This window comes from Vulpes vulpes, chromosome 10 (genome assembly GCF_048418805.1).
Source record: "Vulpes vulpes isolate BD-2025 chromosome 10, VulVul3, whole genome shotgun sequence".
Classification (NCBI taxonomy): Eukaryota; Metazoa; Chordata; class Mammalia; order Carnivora; family Canidae; genus Vulpes; species Vulpes vulpes.
In genome coordinates, this window is record NC_132789.1 from 87,115,635 (window position 1) to 87,133,977 (window position 18,343).

The 18,343-nt window shown below is 50.5% G+C and overlaps 1 protein-coding gene across 1 annotated transcript in view; it reads left to right on the forward strand.

Moving 5' to 3' along the window:
• The window catches only part of FHIP1A (FHF complex subunit HOOK interacting protein 1A), a 230,711-nt gene that overhangs the window by 200,208 nt on the left and 12,160 nt on the right, over positions 1-18,343 (forward strand). The window contains exons 10-13 of the mRNA XM_072724824.1: positions 6,047-6,237; positions 8,665-9,807; positions 15,621-15,799; positions 16,161-16,299. Of these exons, the coding sequence (XP_072580925.1) occupies positions 6,047-6,237; positions 8,665-9,807; positions 15,621-15,799; positions 16,161-16,299 (1,652 nt within the window). The remainder of the gene's footprint in view (positions 1-6,046; positions 6,238-8,664; positions 9,808-15,620; positions 15,800-16,160; positions 16,300-18,343) is intronic.

Consider the following 18,343-nt stretch of genomic DNA (forward strand, 5'->3'; position numbering starts at 1 on the left):
TTCATTTTTTCCTTCCTTTCTTTTCTTTCTTTCCTTTCTTTTCTTTCCTTCTTCTTTCTTTCATTCGAGATACACAGAGGCAGAGACACAGGCAGAGGGAAAAGCAGACTCCTCGTAGGGAACCTGATATGGGACTTGATCCTCGGACCCAGGATCATGCCCTGAGCTGTAGGCAGACACGCTCAACTGCTGAGCAACCCAGGCATCCCTACACCACGTTTTGTTTGTCCATTTATCTGTTGATGGATCTTTTGGGTTGCTTCTGCTTCGTAGCTGCTGTAAACATAAGAGTATAGATACCTGTCTTCATCACCCCACTTTCAGTTCTTTTGGGTGATTTACCCAGAAGTGGGATTGCTAAATCATATGGTAAGTCTATTTTACATGTTTTCTGTTTTCCATGATAGATGCACCATTTTATGTGCCCACAGTAGGGCACAAGGACTCCAGTTTCTCCATATCTTTGCCAACCAACACTTCTTACTTTCTGCTAAAGAAATGGTATTTTAATAATCATAGAAAAATGACAGGCAGATTTAAATAACTGACCAGAGCTCTTAGAAGTAAAAACTATTTCAATGAAGAATCAATGGTTTGGGTAAATAGCATGTAAGACATAGATTAAAAGAGAATTAATGAACTAGGAGATAGATTGAAGAAGTTACTAAATATGCAGCAAAAAGAGATAAAGAGATTAAAAATATGAAAAGGCAATGTCGATGGTGGTTAATATGATAAAGTGTAGCATATCCCATTGGAGCAAGAGTGAACTGCTGGCTCAACTTGACCTATTGTGGTTTTCGAGTTTCTGTCTCATAATAAGGTGTTTGGGAGAATCAGTTGTGGTGGTTATCTGTGAAAAATGTTTTAAACACTGTAAAGTACTATACAAATTTAAGGGAAGAGGATTTCCTGGAAAATACATTTTAAACTAATGAAAACATTGTCTTTCCTGATTTAGAATCTGTACACAAGCAAGGACAGTGAAAAATCCTTGTTCTTCTAGTCATTTAAACTTTATCTGAAGGGACATGAAAAAACCAGGCTTGTGATCTATCCTTTCTGTTGTTGCCACCGTGGTGGTTCGAATGTGCATGATAAACCTGTAGCTCTAGAGGCAGCAGAGCAGTCAGGATTCTGTGAGTCCGTTTAATGAAGTTATTTGTTAGGTGATAAATCATCACTGTATGTCAATTTTTGTTGCAATCCAAATACTCTTAAATATTGATATTTCAAAGTGATAAACCATTTGTAACTGATAATGTTTCTTTCAGTTAACAGAATATCAGGAAATGTAAGTTGAAATAAGGAACCCAAAAAGAGAGGCTGTTTTAGTCGGTGAAAGCCAAGGAGAGCCTCTCTGCCTCCAGGGATGTGAGGTACGACCGGCCAAAGGCAGGCAGGAGATGCCGAGAAGTGGGAAAGTGACAGATCACCCCCATGTTTTTGGCACTTGCCGGTTTAGGCAAAAAAAAACATTTTTTTTAAGATTTATTTTATTTTTTGTGGGGGGGAGGGGCAGAAGGAGAGAGAATCTCAAGCAGACTTTGTGCTGCGTGCTGAGTCTGACACGGGGCTCTCTCTCACAACCATGAGATCATGACCTGAGCTGAAATCAAGAGTTGGATGCTTAGCTGACTGTACCACACAAGCTTCTTGAAGCAAAATTTAAATTGCTTTATACCTCGAGTGCCATTTCTGAATATTGTGGTTGTGGTTAGGGCATTTTTTTTTTTTTTTCCCCTAGAAGTCCTGGTCCATTGTCAGATTTTTGAATTGCATTGCATGTTGTGTTCAGATAGAGGATGTTTTGCTCCAAGAGAAGCTACGCATCTACTTCAGGAACATTTCCACCTTTATGGGAGTTAGTAGTCTGGAGGAGTGTGCAAAAGGAAAAAAGAAAAAAAAAAAGAAAAAAAGAAAAACCAAAAGGCAGGCCAGCCTAGGTTAAGATGAATAGGAGAAATATGGTCAGAATATCTTTGAAAAACAATCTTTTGAAATTTATTGATGTTGCTCTGTAGAATTTTGCCTGTTGGTGCATTCCTGAGGTTCTCACTATCTCCTAGAAGTACTTCTCTTACTTCATTGTACTTACCTCACTGCTTTGTTTCCCTTGTGTTGCCTGTCAGCGTAGCAGTAGGCAATATGTGTGCTTCCCTATTGATTACCTGTCATTGAACAATTTCAGAAGTGATGATGATTTACTTCGATGAGTGACATCCAGGAAAATAGACAGTAGGCCCAGGGCTACTGAGGGTTGGTTGGGGAGGTAATGGCAGAAGGGAGGACAGTGCACAATATCATTGTTTCCTGCTGTATTGTAGGATGGCTTTGAGTAATCTGGATCTCTAAAAGTAGACATTGATTTGTTTCTGATTGTTTTTACTGCTTCCCGAATTTAAATAAAACCCTCAAACAGAGTAAGTGTAGTATAAACTAATAGATGGTTTGATGACAAACACCTCTACTAAATTCCTGAGTGGTTTTTCTGCAATCGACAGCCACTTCATTTTGATATTTGACATTAGGGCAGCTTCTGACGTTCATTCTGTTCCTAATCTTTCCCTGTAAATGTTGGGAAGACAGAAGGTCAATGCATGGTTTTCTCCCTCTTCCCTCTGGGATAATCCTTCTTTACCGAGGCACACTAGAAGTACTGCTGTGAATATAAGGTGGCGGGGGTGGGGGGAGATTATCTGTCTGAACCGACTCCCCATTTTCAATTTGATAGAACCTCTCCTTTAACCTATAGGGAAACTCTGTTTATTTGTTACTCAGAAGAAGATCCTTAGTTTCTCCTGAAAACATGTGTTGGCAAAGTGGCAGATTCCCTCTAACTCTTTATTCTAGTCTGATTTCAAGCTGCTCACTGGTGGTATTTGATAAATAGCTTTATTAGGTTTGATCCAGTGTTCCATTTTAAAAAATACTTCAAACAGGGCAGCGTGGGTGGCTCAGCAGTTTAGCGCCGCCTTCAGCCTGATGTGTGATCCTGGGGTCTCGGGATCGAGTCCCACGGGCTCCCTGCATGGGGCCTGCTTCTCCCGCTACCTCTGTCTCTGCCTCTCTCTCTCTCTCTCTCTCTCTCTCTCTCTGTCTCTCATGAATAAATAAATAAAATATTTTAAAAAAATACTTCAAACAAAGAGGAGACACCTATGTATATCAACTTAAATCCTGGAACGTGCTTGGTTTGAGCTGTAGGTCGCCGAGTTCCTGCGGTCTGCAAAAGCACGGAAGCAGTTTATTTTTCAAATAATGATCGGAGTAAGGAGACAGTGAATCGTGCATAACCTGAGTCTCCCTGGGCCCCGCCAGCCTGTGGGAGCAGGACAGTTCATATCAACCACCACCCAGTAATTTCTCCTGACCCCTACCCCTCAGCTGAGAGCTTGGTCTTAAGGAGGGGTCCTACTGCGCAGTCATGAACCATCTGTCACCCCCTCCGGCAGGCCCCCGGGGTTGGCACTGGCTCCCTCTGCCCCAACCGTGCCCTCAGGGCGGGAGCTGTGCTGTGTGCAGACAGGCTGGAGCCTCTCTCCTCTGTATCGTTCCCTGTCACCAAAGCCTGTCACCAAAGCGTCTCTGCTCACAGAGACCCTTGTAGGGGGAGCTCCTTCATCTTCTACCTACAGCTTCTGTTTCTTCTCTACTAGCGTTCGGATGGAAGACCCCAAGGCTGGGCCAGGGATGACCTCAGACCTGCCCCCCCTTCCCATACTGTCCTCTCCTCTCCTCTCTCTCTCTTTTTTTTTTTTTTTTATGACCTTTGCTTTCCAGGCACCCCAGCTTCTGAAAGTAGAGGCCATTGCATCAGATGAGCGGGGTCTGTTGCCTCTTGGCCGGAGCAGGTTCAGGCCTCAGGTGTGTGTGGACCGTGTGCCTGTGGGTGGGGGGAGGGGAGAGGAGGCCCTGACGGTCCTTGAAGAATGGCGCGATTATTATTAGTATTTTTAAGATTTTATTTATTTATTCATAGAGAATAATAGAGAGAGAGAGATAGAGAGAGAGAGGAGACACAGAGAGATAGAGAGAGGCAGAGACCCAGGCAGAGGGAGAAGCAGGCTCCATGCAGGAAGCCTGACGCGGGACTCGATCCAGGGTCTCCAGGATCACACCCTGGGCTGCAGGCGACGCTAAACCACTGGGCCACCAGGGCTGCCCTATTTTTTTTCTTTTTTTTTTTTTTTTTTTTTTGAGAATGGAAGGGGGTGAGCGGTGAGTTTGTCATTTCATACCTTGAAAGTTATTGAGACCTTTAGGGTAAAGCACCCCAAAAAGAATTCAGTCTTTTTTTCTGCCTTGACTCAGGCTCTGGCAGTCGGGCAGCCATTTGTGTCTATGTAGGTTTTCCTTGTGTGGAGCAACAGGGGACGTGCAGCAGTTGTTTCCAAGCCTCCAGACATGCCCTGAAAGTGGTACCTTTATCTTTCTCACCGAATCCTTCGTCATAGCTGGTTTCATCTGCACTGCCTCTTTCTCAGGAGCTAAAAACAAACAAAAACGTTCTGGTTTATTGTGGTGGTTCGTAGAAGGGCTCTGGGTCTTCTGGAATTGGCTTCTGCACACACGTGACACTTGGCCCTGGTGCGACACCTCCATCCCCTTTGTTCCATCTGTGTTTAGAGAAACCGTATAGCCTTGCTCCCTGTTAAGAAAGTAAGCTGTTAAACCAATGTTTTTCTACCCATGAAGCCCACTGACGTGCCCCGGCAGTGTCAGGGACGATTGCCCACATTTTCTTGTCTCTAGGTTCAGAGCGATCCTGAGATATTTTTGATCACCAACTAAGAGTGGTTTGTGTGAAATGGGGCCCAGTGCTCCTTGGTGAGTCCTTGGCCACTGTGATATTGTGATTTATAAAATAAACACATATTTGGTCTACGTCCTGTGTCTGGCACAGAGCTCCTGAAACCCTTGGCATTTCCTAAGTGGTGAGAGGAACGAAGGTGTTTGGTAAGTTAATGAGGCAACTCTAGGACCCAAATCCAAGGATGGAAGCTGGTTGCCAGGAGACCCAACCCTGCGATTGGAGGGTTAGAGCTCAGTCCCACTCCCCTGACCTCTAGGGAGGGGAGAGAGGCTGGAGGTTAAATCAGTCACCAGGGGCCAGTGACTTAATCAACCATGTCTCTGTAGTGAAGCCTCTATAAAAATCGAAAAGGGTTGGGTTCAGAAGCCTTCCGGGTTGTTGAACACGTGGAGCTGTGGGGAGAATGGCACACGTGGAGGAAGCACGGAAGCTCGGGGCCCTCCCCGAAGCCGCACCCTTCCCTGCGCATCCCCTCCGACCCTTCCTGAGTTCTATCCTTTTATAATAAATAAAAGGTTTATTTATCCCATAAATAAAAGGTTTCTCTGAGGTCCCTGAGCCACTGCAGCCTATTAATTGATAGCCAGGGAGGTTGTTGGATCCTCCGATTTGCAGCAGGTAGAAGTACAGGTGATAACCGGGGCTTGCGGTTGTCCTCTGAAGCGTGCGCACGTGGGGGACGGTCCCGTGGCGCTGAACCCTTAACCTGTGGGGCCACCCGGTATCTCCAGGTAAATAGAGTCAGCACCGAGGTTGCACTGGGGGGCCTCCTGCCCGTGTCTGGAGCGCTGTCCCCCCACTGTCCCTGACCCCACGTCGGCAGTGGCGGCCAGGGCGCCTGTAGCCACCACGTGCCCCCCTCCCCCCCCCCCCCCCCCCCGGGCAGCTGTGAGGCCGGGAGGTTGGCGCTGGGGGCAGGTCTCTGCGGCCCCCCCGGGCCCCAGGCGCGGCGTCTCTGGGCGCCTAGACCGAAGGTGCTCCCGGGGGGCCTGCTGTGGAGCACGGCCTGCGCAGGAGGCAGACGCCGGGGTAACGGTGGCCCTGGTGGCACTGCCTCGGCAGGGGCCGGAGTGTGACGCTGAAGCAAGGCTTTGTGGGATGACGAGGCCGTGAGGCGGGGAGCGGGGAACAAGCCCCGGGAGGCAGAGGCAGGGAGGAGGCGCCGAAGAGGGCCCCTGAGCCCCTGACGGGTGTTAGGGTGAAGGGTGAAGGCCGCCCCCGTCCTTCCAGGTACCTGATCCCTTGCAACCACATGATGCTGAGCCAGCGGTGGGCCGTGAAGGAGAGGGACTGCTACTCCGTGTCCGCGGCCAAGCTGCTGGCCCTGACCCCCGTCTGCTGCTCCAGCGGGATCACCCTGACGCTCGGCAGCCAGGAGAGGGATTACATCCTCTGGTCAAAGTGCACGCACGGCAGTCCAGGTAAAGGGGCTCGCTGGCGGGTCACCGGCGGGCGCAGGGAGGGCAGAGGCCGTTCCTCCTGCGGCTCCGGGTCTCCTCGGGCAGGCAGGGACTGACGTCGGGCATCCCATTTCTCTTAGGGGTGGCGGGTGGCGGGGTGGCGGTCGTCTCCTGCTTCGTCAGGAGTTTCGGACACTTTGTGACCCGTGCAGTAAAATGCCCACCAGTCACCCGGCTGTGTGCCCGGACCCTTATTTTTAAGTAGGCTTTCTCGGAGTACCTATGTGAAAACGCGCACCAGTGTGTCTTTTTTTTTTTTTTTTTTTTTTTTAAGATTTTATTTATTTATTCATGAGATACAGGGAGAGAAAGAGAGAGAGAGAGAAGCAGGCTGCATGCAGGGAGCCCGATGTGGGACTGGATCCCGGGTCTCCAGGATCATGCTCTGGGCCGAAGGCGGCGCCAAACCACTGAGCCACCCGGGCTGCCCCCCAGTGTGTCTTTTTAAGCAAAATGGGGTTGGGGGTGTGCAGGTGGTTATAGCAAAGACAGGATTGGCCCTTACTTTAATTTCTGAAATGACTCATCTGTGGATGCTTGCCTGCCGATAATATATCATGGTGAAACTTGAAATTTGTGGTACGGTAGCAGGATCTGATTCATTTGATTGGCCTACTGAGGATTTTTTTAAAAATAAATATTCTGGTTTTTTTTTTTTTTTTTAATAGGTGTCAGAGTGCTTGTGCCGTTTGCCAGCTACAGTTGATCTTACACAAGTAGAATGTAAATGGTCCCCTATATCAGCCGTGGCCCTCTGGCAGGCAGCTGAACAGGGGCCGTTTGTTCATCTTTGGTGGTCAGAAGGCTGTTTCACCCCAGGGAGCTTCTGGTTGACCTGTGACCACTAGGAAAGAGTCTAGCCCTGGGACTGACCCTGGGATTTCCTATGCAGATTCTGATAGCTCTTCCCAAACGATGTCATTCTGTCTACCCAGGTACCATCCTGTTAGATCAAGTATATTTTGTCTAAGAGCTGGGCTTCTTGACTAAGAAAATATCAGGGCGTCTGATGTAATTGCTAGAAATTAAGGTTGTTGTGTTGATTCTTTAACTAAAGATATGGTGTATCATGGAAATTAGTAATTTATGTGGCAGGAGAACATGTATTTTAAAAATACTTTCCTATTAGGTAAACCACTCTGGCTATGTTCTGTTTTCCTACCAAGAGTGATTTTTTTAGAACCTCTTTGAAAATTGATGTCTTTTTTATTTACTGAGAAAGTTGTTCCAGGAATGTTTCTGTGGCTGACCTTGCTGCAGAATTCAAAATTTAAGTTGAATAAATGATTGCCCAGTGCCCGCAATGTGCCACGTTCTTTCCCCGTTATTACATATAATCCTCTGAAGAAGCTAGTATTTCCGTTTTACAGGTGAGGAAATGTCCTCAGAGGAATTGACTTGTTCAGGGTTACACAGCTCTGGTAAAGATCCTCTGATCCCAAATTCCACATTCTTTCCACTCTTCTGCTCTAGGGCCACTAGGAAAGAGCGTGGCCCTGGGACCGACCCTGGGGTTTCCAGTCCGTATTCTTCTATCTCCCTGCAAACAACGTTATCCTGTCTACCTGGGTACCATAGGGGTTGCCTTACAGGGGACAGGTGCCCTAGTGGAGGGACGGTTGCATAGGCAGGTGATGCAATCTCCAGTTCTGGCCTGGCCTGGTAGAAATTGAGATGAGGAAGAGACAAAGAGGCTTGCAAAGGTGTGGCACTGAATGAAGTAAGAAGAGGTTGACAGCAGATAGCCTGTGCTCGGGTTGTGGCTCTGCCATTGACCAATTGGGTAATCTTTTGTCTCTGAGCCTCAATTTCTTTGTCTGTAAACCAAGAAGATGCTATCTGCCATTTAGGGCTGCTGGGAGGAGTAATTAGATCGTGTTGATTAAACACCTGCCGTAGAAGATCTCTGTTTAAGAAATGGTGGCGTTCTAGGGCTCCTCTGTCTATGGTTCCATTCCTTCTATGAGGGTAGAGTTTCTGTTCTTAGCATTCCCCCCCCCCTTTTTTAAAGATTATTAATTTATTTAGAGAGAGCATGAGTAGGTCAGGGGGAAAGGCAGAGGGAGATCAAGAGAGAGAGACCCTCAAGCAGATCCTGGGACCTGGGAGCAGGACTTGAGTTGAAATCTAGTCTGACCACTAGTCAGTCTAACCCACTGAGCTACCCAGGCACCCCCTAGAGTTCCTTCTTAAAATCTAACCTTTTTTTTTTTTTTTAAATACTATTATTCAGAGATCACTGAATCAGAAATGATTAGAACCAAAGTAGCTGGGGAGACAAAAATCTTAGCACCCCAGTGTGTCACATCCGTGTCCATCACATTTGTCCCTCCCTCACCCCTTGTAAGGGTTAGAAAGGGGCTTGTTCTGACTCATTTCTGCTTCCAGTGGCAGGGACCACGGAGCAGCCCCTGCCCGAGGCGTTCTCCCCGTCGGCCTGCATCGTGGAGTATGGCAAAGCCCTGGACATCAGCTACCTGCAGTACCTGTGGGAGGCCCACACCAACATCCTCCGCTGCATGAGGGACTGCCGAGTCTGGTCTGCCCTGTATGACGGAGACTCCCCTGACCCTGAGATATTTCTCCAGAGTCTGACAGAGGACAGTGCTGTCCACTCGGCCTGTCCTGTGCTCGGGTTCCCGCAGCAGCTCCCCAGGAAGACAGGCCCTGCGCTGGCTTCAAGAAAGGAGAAGAGCCAGACAGAGCTGGAGTGGGATGACAGCTATGACACGGGCATCTCCTCGGGGGCAGACGTGGGCTCCCCGGGGCCTTACGATGATCTGGAGAATTCGGGCCCACCCGCACCGGTTGATCCCCCCAAACACATCCAAGAGATGAAGAAGAATGCCATCCTGCTCTTTAAAGGGTCCTACATTGAAGAGTCTGACTTTCAGGATGACGTGATGGTGTACAGGCTGTGTGCTGAGAAGGACTCGGAGGACGCCAGGAGCTCCCAGGACGGAAGCGCAGGGCCCTCTGCCCCAGCCAAGATTCAGGGCCCCCCGCTGAGCAACGGCCCCCTGCCTGGCAGCCCTCAGTCAGAAACCGACTCAGAGGAGGAACAGGATAGGGGCAGCTCGGGCCTGTTTGAAAATGTGGCTGAGGAACCCCACCAAGAAGATGAGCCGGAAGTAGCCCTAGGATCAAGCTGTGAGCTAGCACCTTCCCTCTCTGAGGAAGAACATAAGTCAGACCTGGCAGTCGGTAACCCGGGGGGTGAGGATTTCATCGCCCAGTATGACCAGATCATCAAAGAGCTGGATTCTGGCACCGAGGGCTTCATAGAACAGAGCTTCCCCTCAGCCGATGTCTTGCATCTTCCAGAAGAGCAAGGAGGAAAGGAAGAAGAGAGTGAAGGAGAAAAGGAGGCAGAGCCGGGGAGGAAGGCCCCCGAAGAGGAGGAGGACGACTTCGATTCGTTTATAGCAGAAACCCCGACCGCGGACACTGTGCCATCCCCGTTTGGGGCGAGAGATGAGACTGCCTTTGCCAGGCACCATCCCGTGAGGACTCAGAGCACCCCATTCACAGGTGATGGTCTTGAACTGCTTTCTGATTTCTGCTCTTGAAAGTATGTGCAGGAGAGTGAGGTAGGTGGAGGTAAGGAGCATTGCCAGTGTGCTAGCAGACGGGCAAAAGTGTTTTTGTAAAGAGCAGAGAGGAGTGGTTTCATTTTTCATTTTATCTTGTCATTCTAGCAGTCTTTTTTTTTTTCCAGCCAATCAGAGGATACATTTCACAGCTGACTACTTCCTTTGCTACATGTGTGATAAAGTAATAGGGCTGATGAAACCACACCAAAAAATCCAGTCTCATTATTTAATAGCCTCATTTCCTTTAGTCTAATTACTTTTTCTCCATAGCATGTGTTTTTAAGTGTATTGAAAAAAATGATGGTTTCCCCCATGAGAACATATGGTCTGCGAGGGCACTGGCGTTGGATTGTTCTCTGCTCTTCCCCAGCAGCGGAACGGTGAATGGAGCGCTAGGTGGGTGCTCAGAATGGCCGATGCATCGATGTAACCGTGTAGGCACACACAGAAGAGGCCCCGGGCGTTAGTTACGTCTTTGCTTGGGAGCTTGGTTCAGATAATCACAGAATCTTTATCTGCATAGAAGTAGAATAGACCCACATAAACCTGTAACTCTGCCAGAGAGTGGGTGTGCCCCAGGGATACACCCCTAAACAGGTAGAAATCTCGTAAGAGCCAAAGGGGGAGGATGGGATATTACATAAGTGGATGGAGTTGAGGAATTATGGTAGAAAATATCAATGAATATTGGCCAGTAAAATTGGAATCTGTCAGTTGTGGTAGAGGAAACTGGCACAGGGTGCTGGTCAAAGTCAGGGGAGTCTGGGCTGGGACCCCTGAACTGTGTTCAGGCAGCAAGGGGAGGGCCCGTTAGAAGCTGGCTTCACAGAGGGTCCTTGAGTCAGGCCGGGGGGGGGGGCGGGGGGGGGGGCATCCTGGCTCTAGCACGTCCAGCTGTGAGGTCCTCCACTGTCGCTTGCCTCTGTGAGGACCGAGTGAAATACTGGGCATGGGGTGTGTGTGTGTGTGTGTGTGTGTGTGTGCGCGCACGTGCTGTTACTATGGGCAGCCCCCCACCGCCCCACTCCCGCAGCCTCAGCTGAGCCTTGCCCTTCTCTGGCAGATAGGGCACAGTGTGGGGAGTCTAGGCCACGCTCCACCTGCTTGGGGTCACCCGAAATAGAAGAAACCACATTATCTCCTGGTCCAGCCCAGTTGGCTTAATGTGATTTCAAGTAGCTCTTCCACCCTCCTCCAGGATTTATTCAGCTATTTACTGATGCCTGACAATTTATTTAAAAAGGGAGAAAGCTTTTAATTCCACAATTAAAAGGCTTGAGGTTCTAGTTGAGGTAACGTTTCAGTGTGAATGGGTTTTAATTAAAATTCAATCAGTCGGTCAATCATAAGTAAGGATTAGATAATCTCAAATTTTCCCAGGTGATAAGGGGCGGGGAGGGGAGGGAGCACGAGGGCCCCGGCTGCCTTGCAGGAGGGCCAGAGAGCTCAGTGGAGGGAAAGCACCAGTATCCTGGCATGCACCGCACCCCCGTTTGGCCCGGGGCCTGCCCCGTTGACTCTGACCAGCTGGAAATCCCAACTTTGCAGGGTTCTCCTGGATGGGAGGCCACCCAGGGCTGATGCGGTGGCTCTTTAGAATGCCAGCTTTCTTGTAAAGGAGCCTCATCCCTGGGAAATATGTAGATTGAGGAAACAAAGTATAGCTTAGGGCAGAAGTAAATGCCAATACAGCACCTTATTTAATAATATCAGTATTTTGCATAAGATACACCTGAGAACCAACAAAATGTAATGTTGGGCTTTTTGATACATATAGGTAATTTTAACTAAAACCTTGCTTTTTTCCCTTCCTTTGAAATTTGTACCCGGCTTCAGGAAGCATTTTCCTCTCTCTGTGTATATAGACCTTGTAGTTCCCAAACTTGTGTGTTCTGAAGCGGTTGGCTTGACGTCGCCTCCCCGTGGAATCCCGCTTCCATGAATGCATCTGCTTCGCGGCGGAACCCAAGCCCAAGCGTTCCCTCTCGTTGATCTAATTAACGTCATTTGTGCCTTTGGTAACGTTTGCTTGATCTCCTAATTTTTGATAGGTTCTAGGCCAGATACTAAGGACAGACAAAGGAAGGAATTCAGACTTTCAGGGGAGACATCAACAGGGTTGTGCTCACTTAGTGACTGCATGCGGTGGCCCGGCAGGGGGAGCGGGGGGCGGGCACAGACGGTGGCCGGAAGCCACCAGGTAAGTGGCCGAGAAGGGTGGCCCAGGCCGAGGAAACAACGGGCAGAAGGCAAAGAAGCCTGACAGCACGTGTGTGTGTGTGTGTGTGTGTGTGAGTGAGTGACAGGGCACCAGTCGTGTGAGGCAGTGGAGTGTTTGAGGCGGGAGCCAGAGAGCTTGCTTGGTGCCACCTTCTGGGGGGTGGGGGGCAGCCTTGGGTTAAGCTGAGGAACAGGAGCCTTGTGCTGCTGGCGCCGAGGAAGCCCCGGAGTGTTTGGTTGGCAGGCGATGGGGGGCTGCGTCCCGTAGGCCGGCCTGGAGGAGCGCGGGGGGGCTCGGCGGGGCAGGCCGCTGCCCCAGAGCAGCCTCCCTCGGTCCCGAACTGAAAGCGCACTAGTGCTTTGAGCCCTAATCCCGTTCCCGGGAGCGGTTCACCGGCTGTGTCCACCCCACCCGCGTACCAGGAGGCGCCAAGATGTTCACCGCCGTGTTGTTTACAATAGAGAAAGGTCGGAAACAACCCAGGCGGCCGGTAGTGGGAGGCCCTTTGGCCCTTTTGCTGAGGTGGTGCCCAAGGTGGTAGCTTCGGGCCTTGAGGTGAGGGAGGCAGCTCTTCACGTGTCGGCGCGGGGCGCGGGCAGGACGCTGTGCGGAGAACGTGGGGCAAAACAACAACAAAAACGGCCACCAGAAAACCAGCCAGGACACGGACACACACACACACACGGAGGCAAGACATTGTGTTGGGTGAGAACAGCAGCCCTGGAAACAGACGGGCTCCATGGTGGCTGCGACTTAGCGCCCGCCTCCCTGTGACGGGGGGAGAAGCAACGACCGCCGCAGGGCCCTGTGGAACAGCCAAGTCCGAGGACACGTGACAAGTGTCGAACACTTAGAACATTGCCAGGCACGTGGTAGGTGATTCGTGGTTGCTTTTAACAACAATCCCGCTCCTGTTTTGTTACATATGTAAAGCGCTTCTGGAAGATGCGCCCCAGTCAGTCAAGGGGGGTTGCCCCCCGGGAGGCAGCCTGTTCTTTATCTTGCGCTTCTGTACCGTTTGAAGAAAATTAAAGATCACTTTAGTCTTTGCTGAAATAGAAAGACTGTCGCCAGAGCCCAGACACAAGGATGGGACACGGAGGCAGAGCTGGCGGGGAGGCGGAGGGGAAGGTCACCGGTCAGGAGGGGACTGCAGGCGGGACGGCCTGGAGCTGAGGCACCCGACGGACGGTGGCAGTTCGTTCTTGGCGTCAGGAAGGAGGCAGGAAACTCAGGAGGAGCGGGCGGGGAGACTGAGGCAGGGGAAGTGGCTGGGAGAGAAGAGCATGACACACTGTCCTAGTTAATCTGAGAAATTCCTACTCTCTGAGTGCGGAGTCGGCCTGTCCCCAAGAAGAGAGGAAGGAGCAATCCGCTCTCCCGCCCTGGACACCTGTGGCTCTGAAGGGCCGCGGAGTTTTTTTCTGGTCTTCAGCTACGTATGAGTTTCCCCTAGCAACTGTTTGTTGCTAAGCAGTTTTTTTTTTTAAATGCCAGAGATCAACTAAGAGTAAAAGAGGAATTTGAAAGGGTCCAATGCGTGTTTCTTGTTGTATATTCTTAAGGTGTTGGAGTTGACGCCATTAGTGGATCACCGGTCGCCGGCCTTGACCTAATGTTGCGTCATTCGGGGGAGCTGGCGACGCCGCTCGCTCCACACACAGGTCGGGGCTCGTTGGCCTTCCCTTCCTGAAGCAGCGTGGGCTGTTGCTGGGCTGCCCTGGCTCGGGGTGCCCAGCAGCCTTCAGGTGCGCAGGACGGCCGGGCAGGCCCTAGAGCATCTGGCCGGGGAGGGCAGCTGTGGGCTAACGTTAGGATCCTGTGTTTCGAGGGGAGTCTGCCCCCCTAAAGTGACTTAACTCCCCTGTCTTTGTTCCTTGTGGAGGGAGGTAGCTGCTGAGCTAGGAACTGCAGGGGAGAGGGGGCAGGGATGGGGTACGGGACGGGAAGGAGGGGAGGGAGGGAAAGACCAGCCAAGGTGAGGCCGAAGAGGGAGCCGCCTTCTCCTGGCACATCTGCCGGGCCAGCTAGACGTGCGCTGTGATGCCTCAGGAGGAGTTACCAGGCACACTCCTGGGTCCTTGATGAAGCCCCATTACGTTGCTTTCTACGTGGGATCCTAACCCAGTTTCTGAATGTGTCTGACAAACTCTGCCAGCTGTGGTTTGTGAGTAGGGCCTCTGGGAAGGCTCTCTGCGGGAGGTCGTGGGGTACCCACCTGCGCTCTGCGAAGTGAACTGAGGCGCTCTGTCCGCAGCCCAGAGGTGGGGAAGTTGAGGCTAATCTAAACACGCGACGGCATGGAGCCTTTATCTTCAAGGCCCCCGTGGAAACATCCTCTGTCGCGCTAGCAACGGGAATAGCACCGTTGTCCATCGCTTGCTTGCGTGGGTGAAGGCTCTGCGCCCATCACGTTTCTCGCAGATGGCTTCTGTTCCCTTGTTGAAGGGTTTTACTCTCCTACGCCACTGAGGCTTCTGAATGAAGCGTCTTGCGGTAAAGCATGTTTTTGTTAAACTCCTATGAATGTTGGTGACATCTTCACAAGCCACGCTTATTCATCAAGGGTTATGTGCTTTTGTTATAAATATGCCGTGGTTTCGAGGCAGCATCAGTAGCTCCCCTGGGGGAAATACAGAATTCTCATTCATTTTGCCTATTGGGCCACTTTTATGGTAAACATGGAGAACATCTTCAGGTAGTTTTATGAATGCCAGATTAATGTTCTGGATTTTCACCGTCTTCAGGGAATTCCAGCACAAAGCATATCTAGTGATCCAAATTAGTCGAAGCTCCTTTTTGCCTAATTATCTATGAGTGACTTGTAGTTCTATAGATTTTTTTCTTGAGGAACCTGTGACACCTCAAACTGTACGGCCCTAAATCCACTAAAGTGACAGCCCAGACTTCGTTCGCCCCTCTTTTTCCTCTTCCTTTGGTCCTTCCACACTGTGATATTTGAGGAATGACAGCATTTTCCTGCTGGTGCCCATGGGGGTAGACGGTCCCTGTCTACAGTGTTGCTACTCGCTAAACATAGTTTGTACTTGTTTGGTGTTCACTAACACAAAGGATTTTTTTGTTACTAAAATTTACAATGGTCTCTGGTGTTTGCAGGAAGCACCCCAGTTATACACCTTCCTGGGGTGGGGAACCCCATGTTTTTGAGCCCTGGCAGTCCCAGGAAATACAGTAGCAGTATGGAGAAGTAGATCTTAATTTTAAAATTAAATTATTTGTCCTCTGACCTTTTTCAAGGGCTGTGAGAATTTCCAGAGGATCAGAACTGCTCATGGAGTCAAAATATTAGGTCCCATGCACGTATTTCTGCTTTCTTTTGTTGGCGGTGGTTCCTTTTGCGTTCTGGTTTGAGTCGGGAGAAGAGGCCCTGGCACTTCTGGCTGCGGCTGTGTTTGATTTGCGCCTGGCCGGCCTGCAGTTGGGAGCTGTGGCTCCAGCGGCTCCGTAGTTCCCAAGGAATGATGTCCCCTGTGCTGAGCCAGCCCTGAAGCCTTGTGCTCTTCCTACAGGCCCCTTCATCAGCGTGGTCCTGTCAAAGCTGGAGAACATGCTGGAGAACTCTCTACATGTTAATTTGCTGCTTATTGGGATCATTACTCAGCTAGCCAGCTATCCCCAGCCCCTCCTGCGCTCCTTTCTGCTCAACACCAACATGGTCTTCCAGCCAAGCGTCCGTTCTCTGTATCAGGTACGTTTGCTGAGCCCATATCCGTACCTGTCGGCATGGGTGCTCAGCAGCACGGCTGCTTCTCTCTTCTTCTTTGTTGTTTGGTTGTTTTTTCGAATTTTTCCCTCTGTTCTAATTCACTTGCTCTCTTTTCCCGTCCTATTATGCTAGTTGTGTAGATTATTCTAGACAAATTGCAAAGCTTCATTCAGTTGGAGGTTTCAAGAGTGTCCTACCAAGAACACCCGGGGAGTCAAAAACAAGCAGATGCCTAGTATCATAAAAGTTCCTGCAACGAGGGCTGTACCTGAAAGAGATACTGATAACTGAGGGTGGAATTCCATTGTGAAGCCTTAACGTCATGGAGTGTGGTTTCTGACAGGTCCTCGCGTCGGTGAAAAACAAGATCGAGCAGTTTGCTTCTGTGGAGAGAGACTTCCCAGGGCTCCTCATACAAGCCCAGCAATACCTGCTTTTGCGAGTGGACACGTCCGACTTGAGCCCTGAGGCGCTAACCAAAGGTAAGCCCTTGACCGTCTCCCCTGGGTCGGTTCTCCTGCTGCCTCGCCACTTCCCCAGCCTCCTTCCTGATTCTGGTTCACAGATGCCCTGCTGGCTCCTGGGCCCTAGTAGCATCTAAATACATTCTCATGTTCCCCCAAGCTACGGGAGGGGCTTCCTCTTAGTTTCTGAAACGTAAAGAAAGGTCTCCCTGCCCGCCTGGCCTGTTCTCAGCTGGGAGGGCTTAGTAGGGCATTTGTTGCCCTGCCTGACGGTGGTTCAGGGAGGGAGCGCTGTTGTGTTGCTGTTCGCCTAGAATAAATAACTTGCAAGGAAGAGGCATTATGTGCACACTCTGAACCGTATTTTGGCCAGTCTTACCCTGAGGAGGGCATCCGTTCTCCTTATTATGTTTTCAGAGACTCCAAGCCCTAAATAAATGTGCTTGAGGGCTCTAGAAGGTAAAGCCTATTCATTTGGACTGGGAGAAGTTTGGTTTATGCTCAGCCTAAAATTTCTGAGCGTGCCTTTTGGTCAGCTCTGGAGGTGCCGGGCTGGGAGAGGGTGGTGGTCCACGCAGAGCAGGAGAGCCCCGGATGGTCCTGCAGGCTGGCCAGGCCTTGGGAGCACCTCGCTTTGCTTCATGTAAACTCGGGCCGGCTGGCCTTGGTGACTAGCGTCTTTGAGCCATGATCTAGGCCACGGTGAGCGCAAACTAGGGAATGCCCCATATTGTGCTAGCCTTTGCGTGTCTCCATACAGACAAATCAGCCTTGTGGCAGGCGAACAGTGAGGAGTGTGGGGCTCTTGGTCCCATGCTAAAGGCATGTGGTCAGAGACAAGATTGAGATTGAGAGGCAGGAATAGAACTCAGGGCAAGTTTTAAACCTTATAGGAAGCTAAAAAGATCCCAGAACTCTGATGGCTTGACCTTATCTCTGTGTAGCTGTTTGATCTTGGTCACTGGGCCTCAATGGGCCTCCTGTTCCTTGACTTTTAAATGAGGGATTTGTTTTCCATCTCAAGTCCTTTCTGGCTGTGAAGAGCCTTCGGGGCATTGCAAGGCAGATTTCTGCAAGAAAGGTGTGCCTGTGCCACTGGGAGGTGAGGGGGCAGACTTTAAGCTTTGGCCCCGAGAAGAGCCCGCCAGGCCAGGCCAGGCCCTTCATGGCGGGGAGTATTCCCCACCCCCATCCCTGTGGAGAAGTGGGCCGTGGGCCCCACATGGCCTCTTCTAGCTCGTAGACAGCTGGTCTGTTAGCTGTGTTACTCCTGAACCTGTAGTGACTGCTGTCACTCACCCTGGGAGAGTTAGCCTTGGTGCATAACTAACCAGTAACTCAGGGGCCCAAAGAAAGCCATTTATGAGTGCCCATGGGTGTGCGTGCTTGGTTATCCGGGTGTTCTGATCAAGCGCAGGCTTGGTGGATTTTGGCTGCACTGTGTGTTGCTGTCGGTGGGTGGCTGAGATGGCTTCACACATGGGTGGTAGCCGGCTGGGGTGATGGGGATGGTGGGAGTCTGTACTTCCTCTTAGCCAGGAGGTTAGCCCTGGCTTGTCAGCCTCCTGGCTGTGGGGTTGCAAGAGTGAGAGCAGGACTGTACCAGATCTTTTGAGGCTCTGTCTTGGGACCCAAATCAGGTCAATTTTGCCACATTCTTCTGGCCAAAGCAGGTCATTGGGCCAGCTCAGGTTCAAGGGTGGCAGACACTGTCCACCTCTCGATGGGAAGAACTCTAAGAATTATGCCATTTTTGCAATCTGTAGACAGAAGGTGCCTTGAGTGTCTTTACATTACACTCCACGCTCGGTGCTCTTCATTTCTATTTTTCAGTTTGTTCAGTGCTTTCCCAATTGTGTTTTCAAACAGCTCTGTGAAATGGGCAAGAAAGGTCCTGTTGGCTTCGTTTTCATACCAGGCAGCTGAAACTAGAGGCCCAGAGTGGTCGGCCAGGGTCACAAGGCTCAAGTGCCTGAGGCTGTCCTGCCCAGGGTGTGGAGCTGAGGGCACAGACGCTGACCGGCTTCCCAGGCCTTCCCTGACCCACACGTTCTGGTGGGGG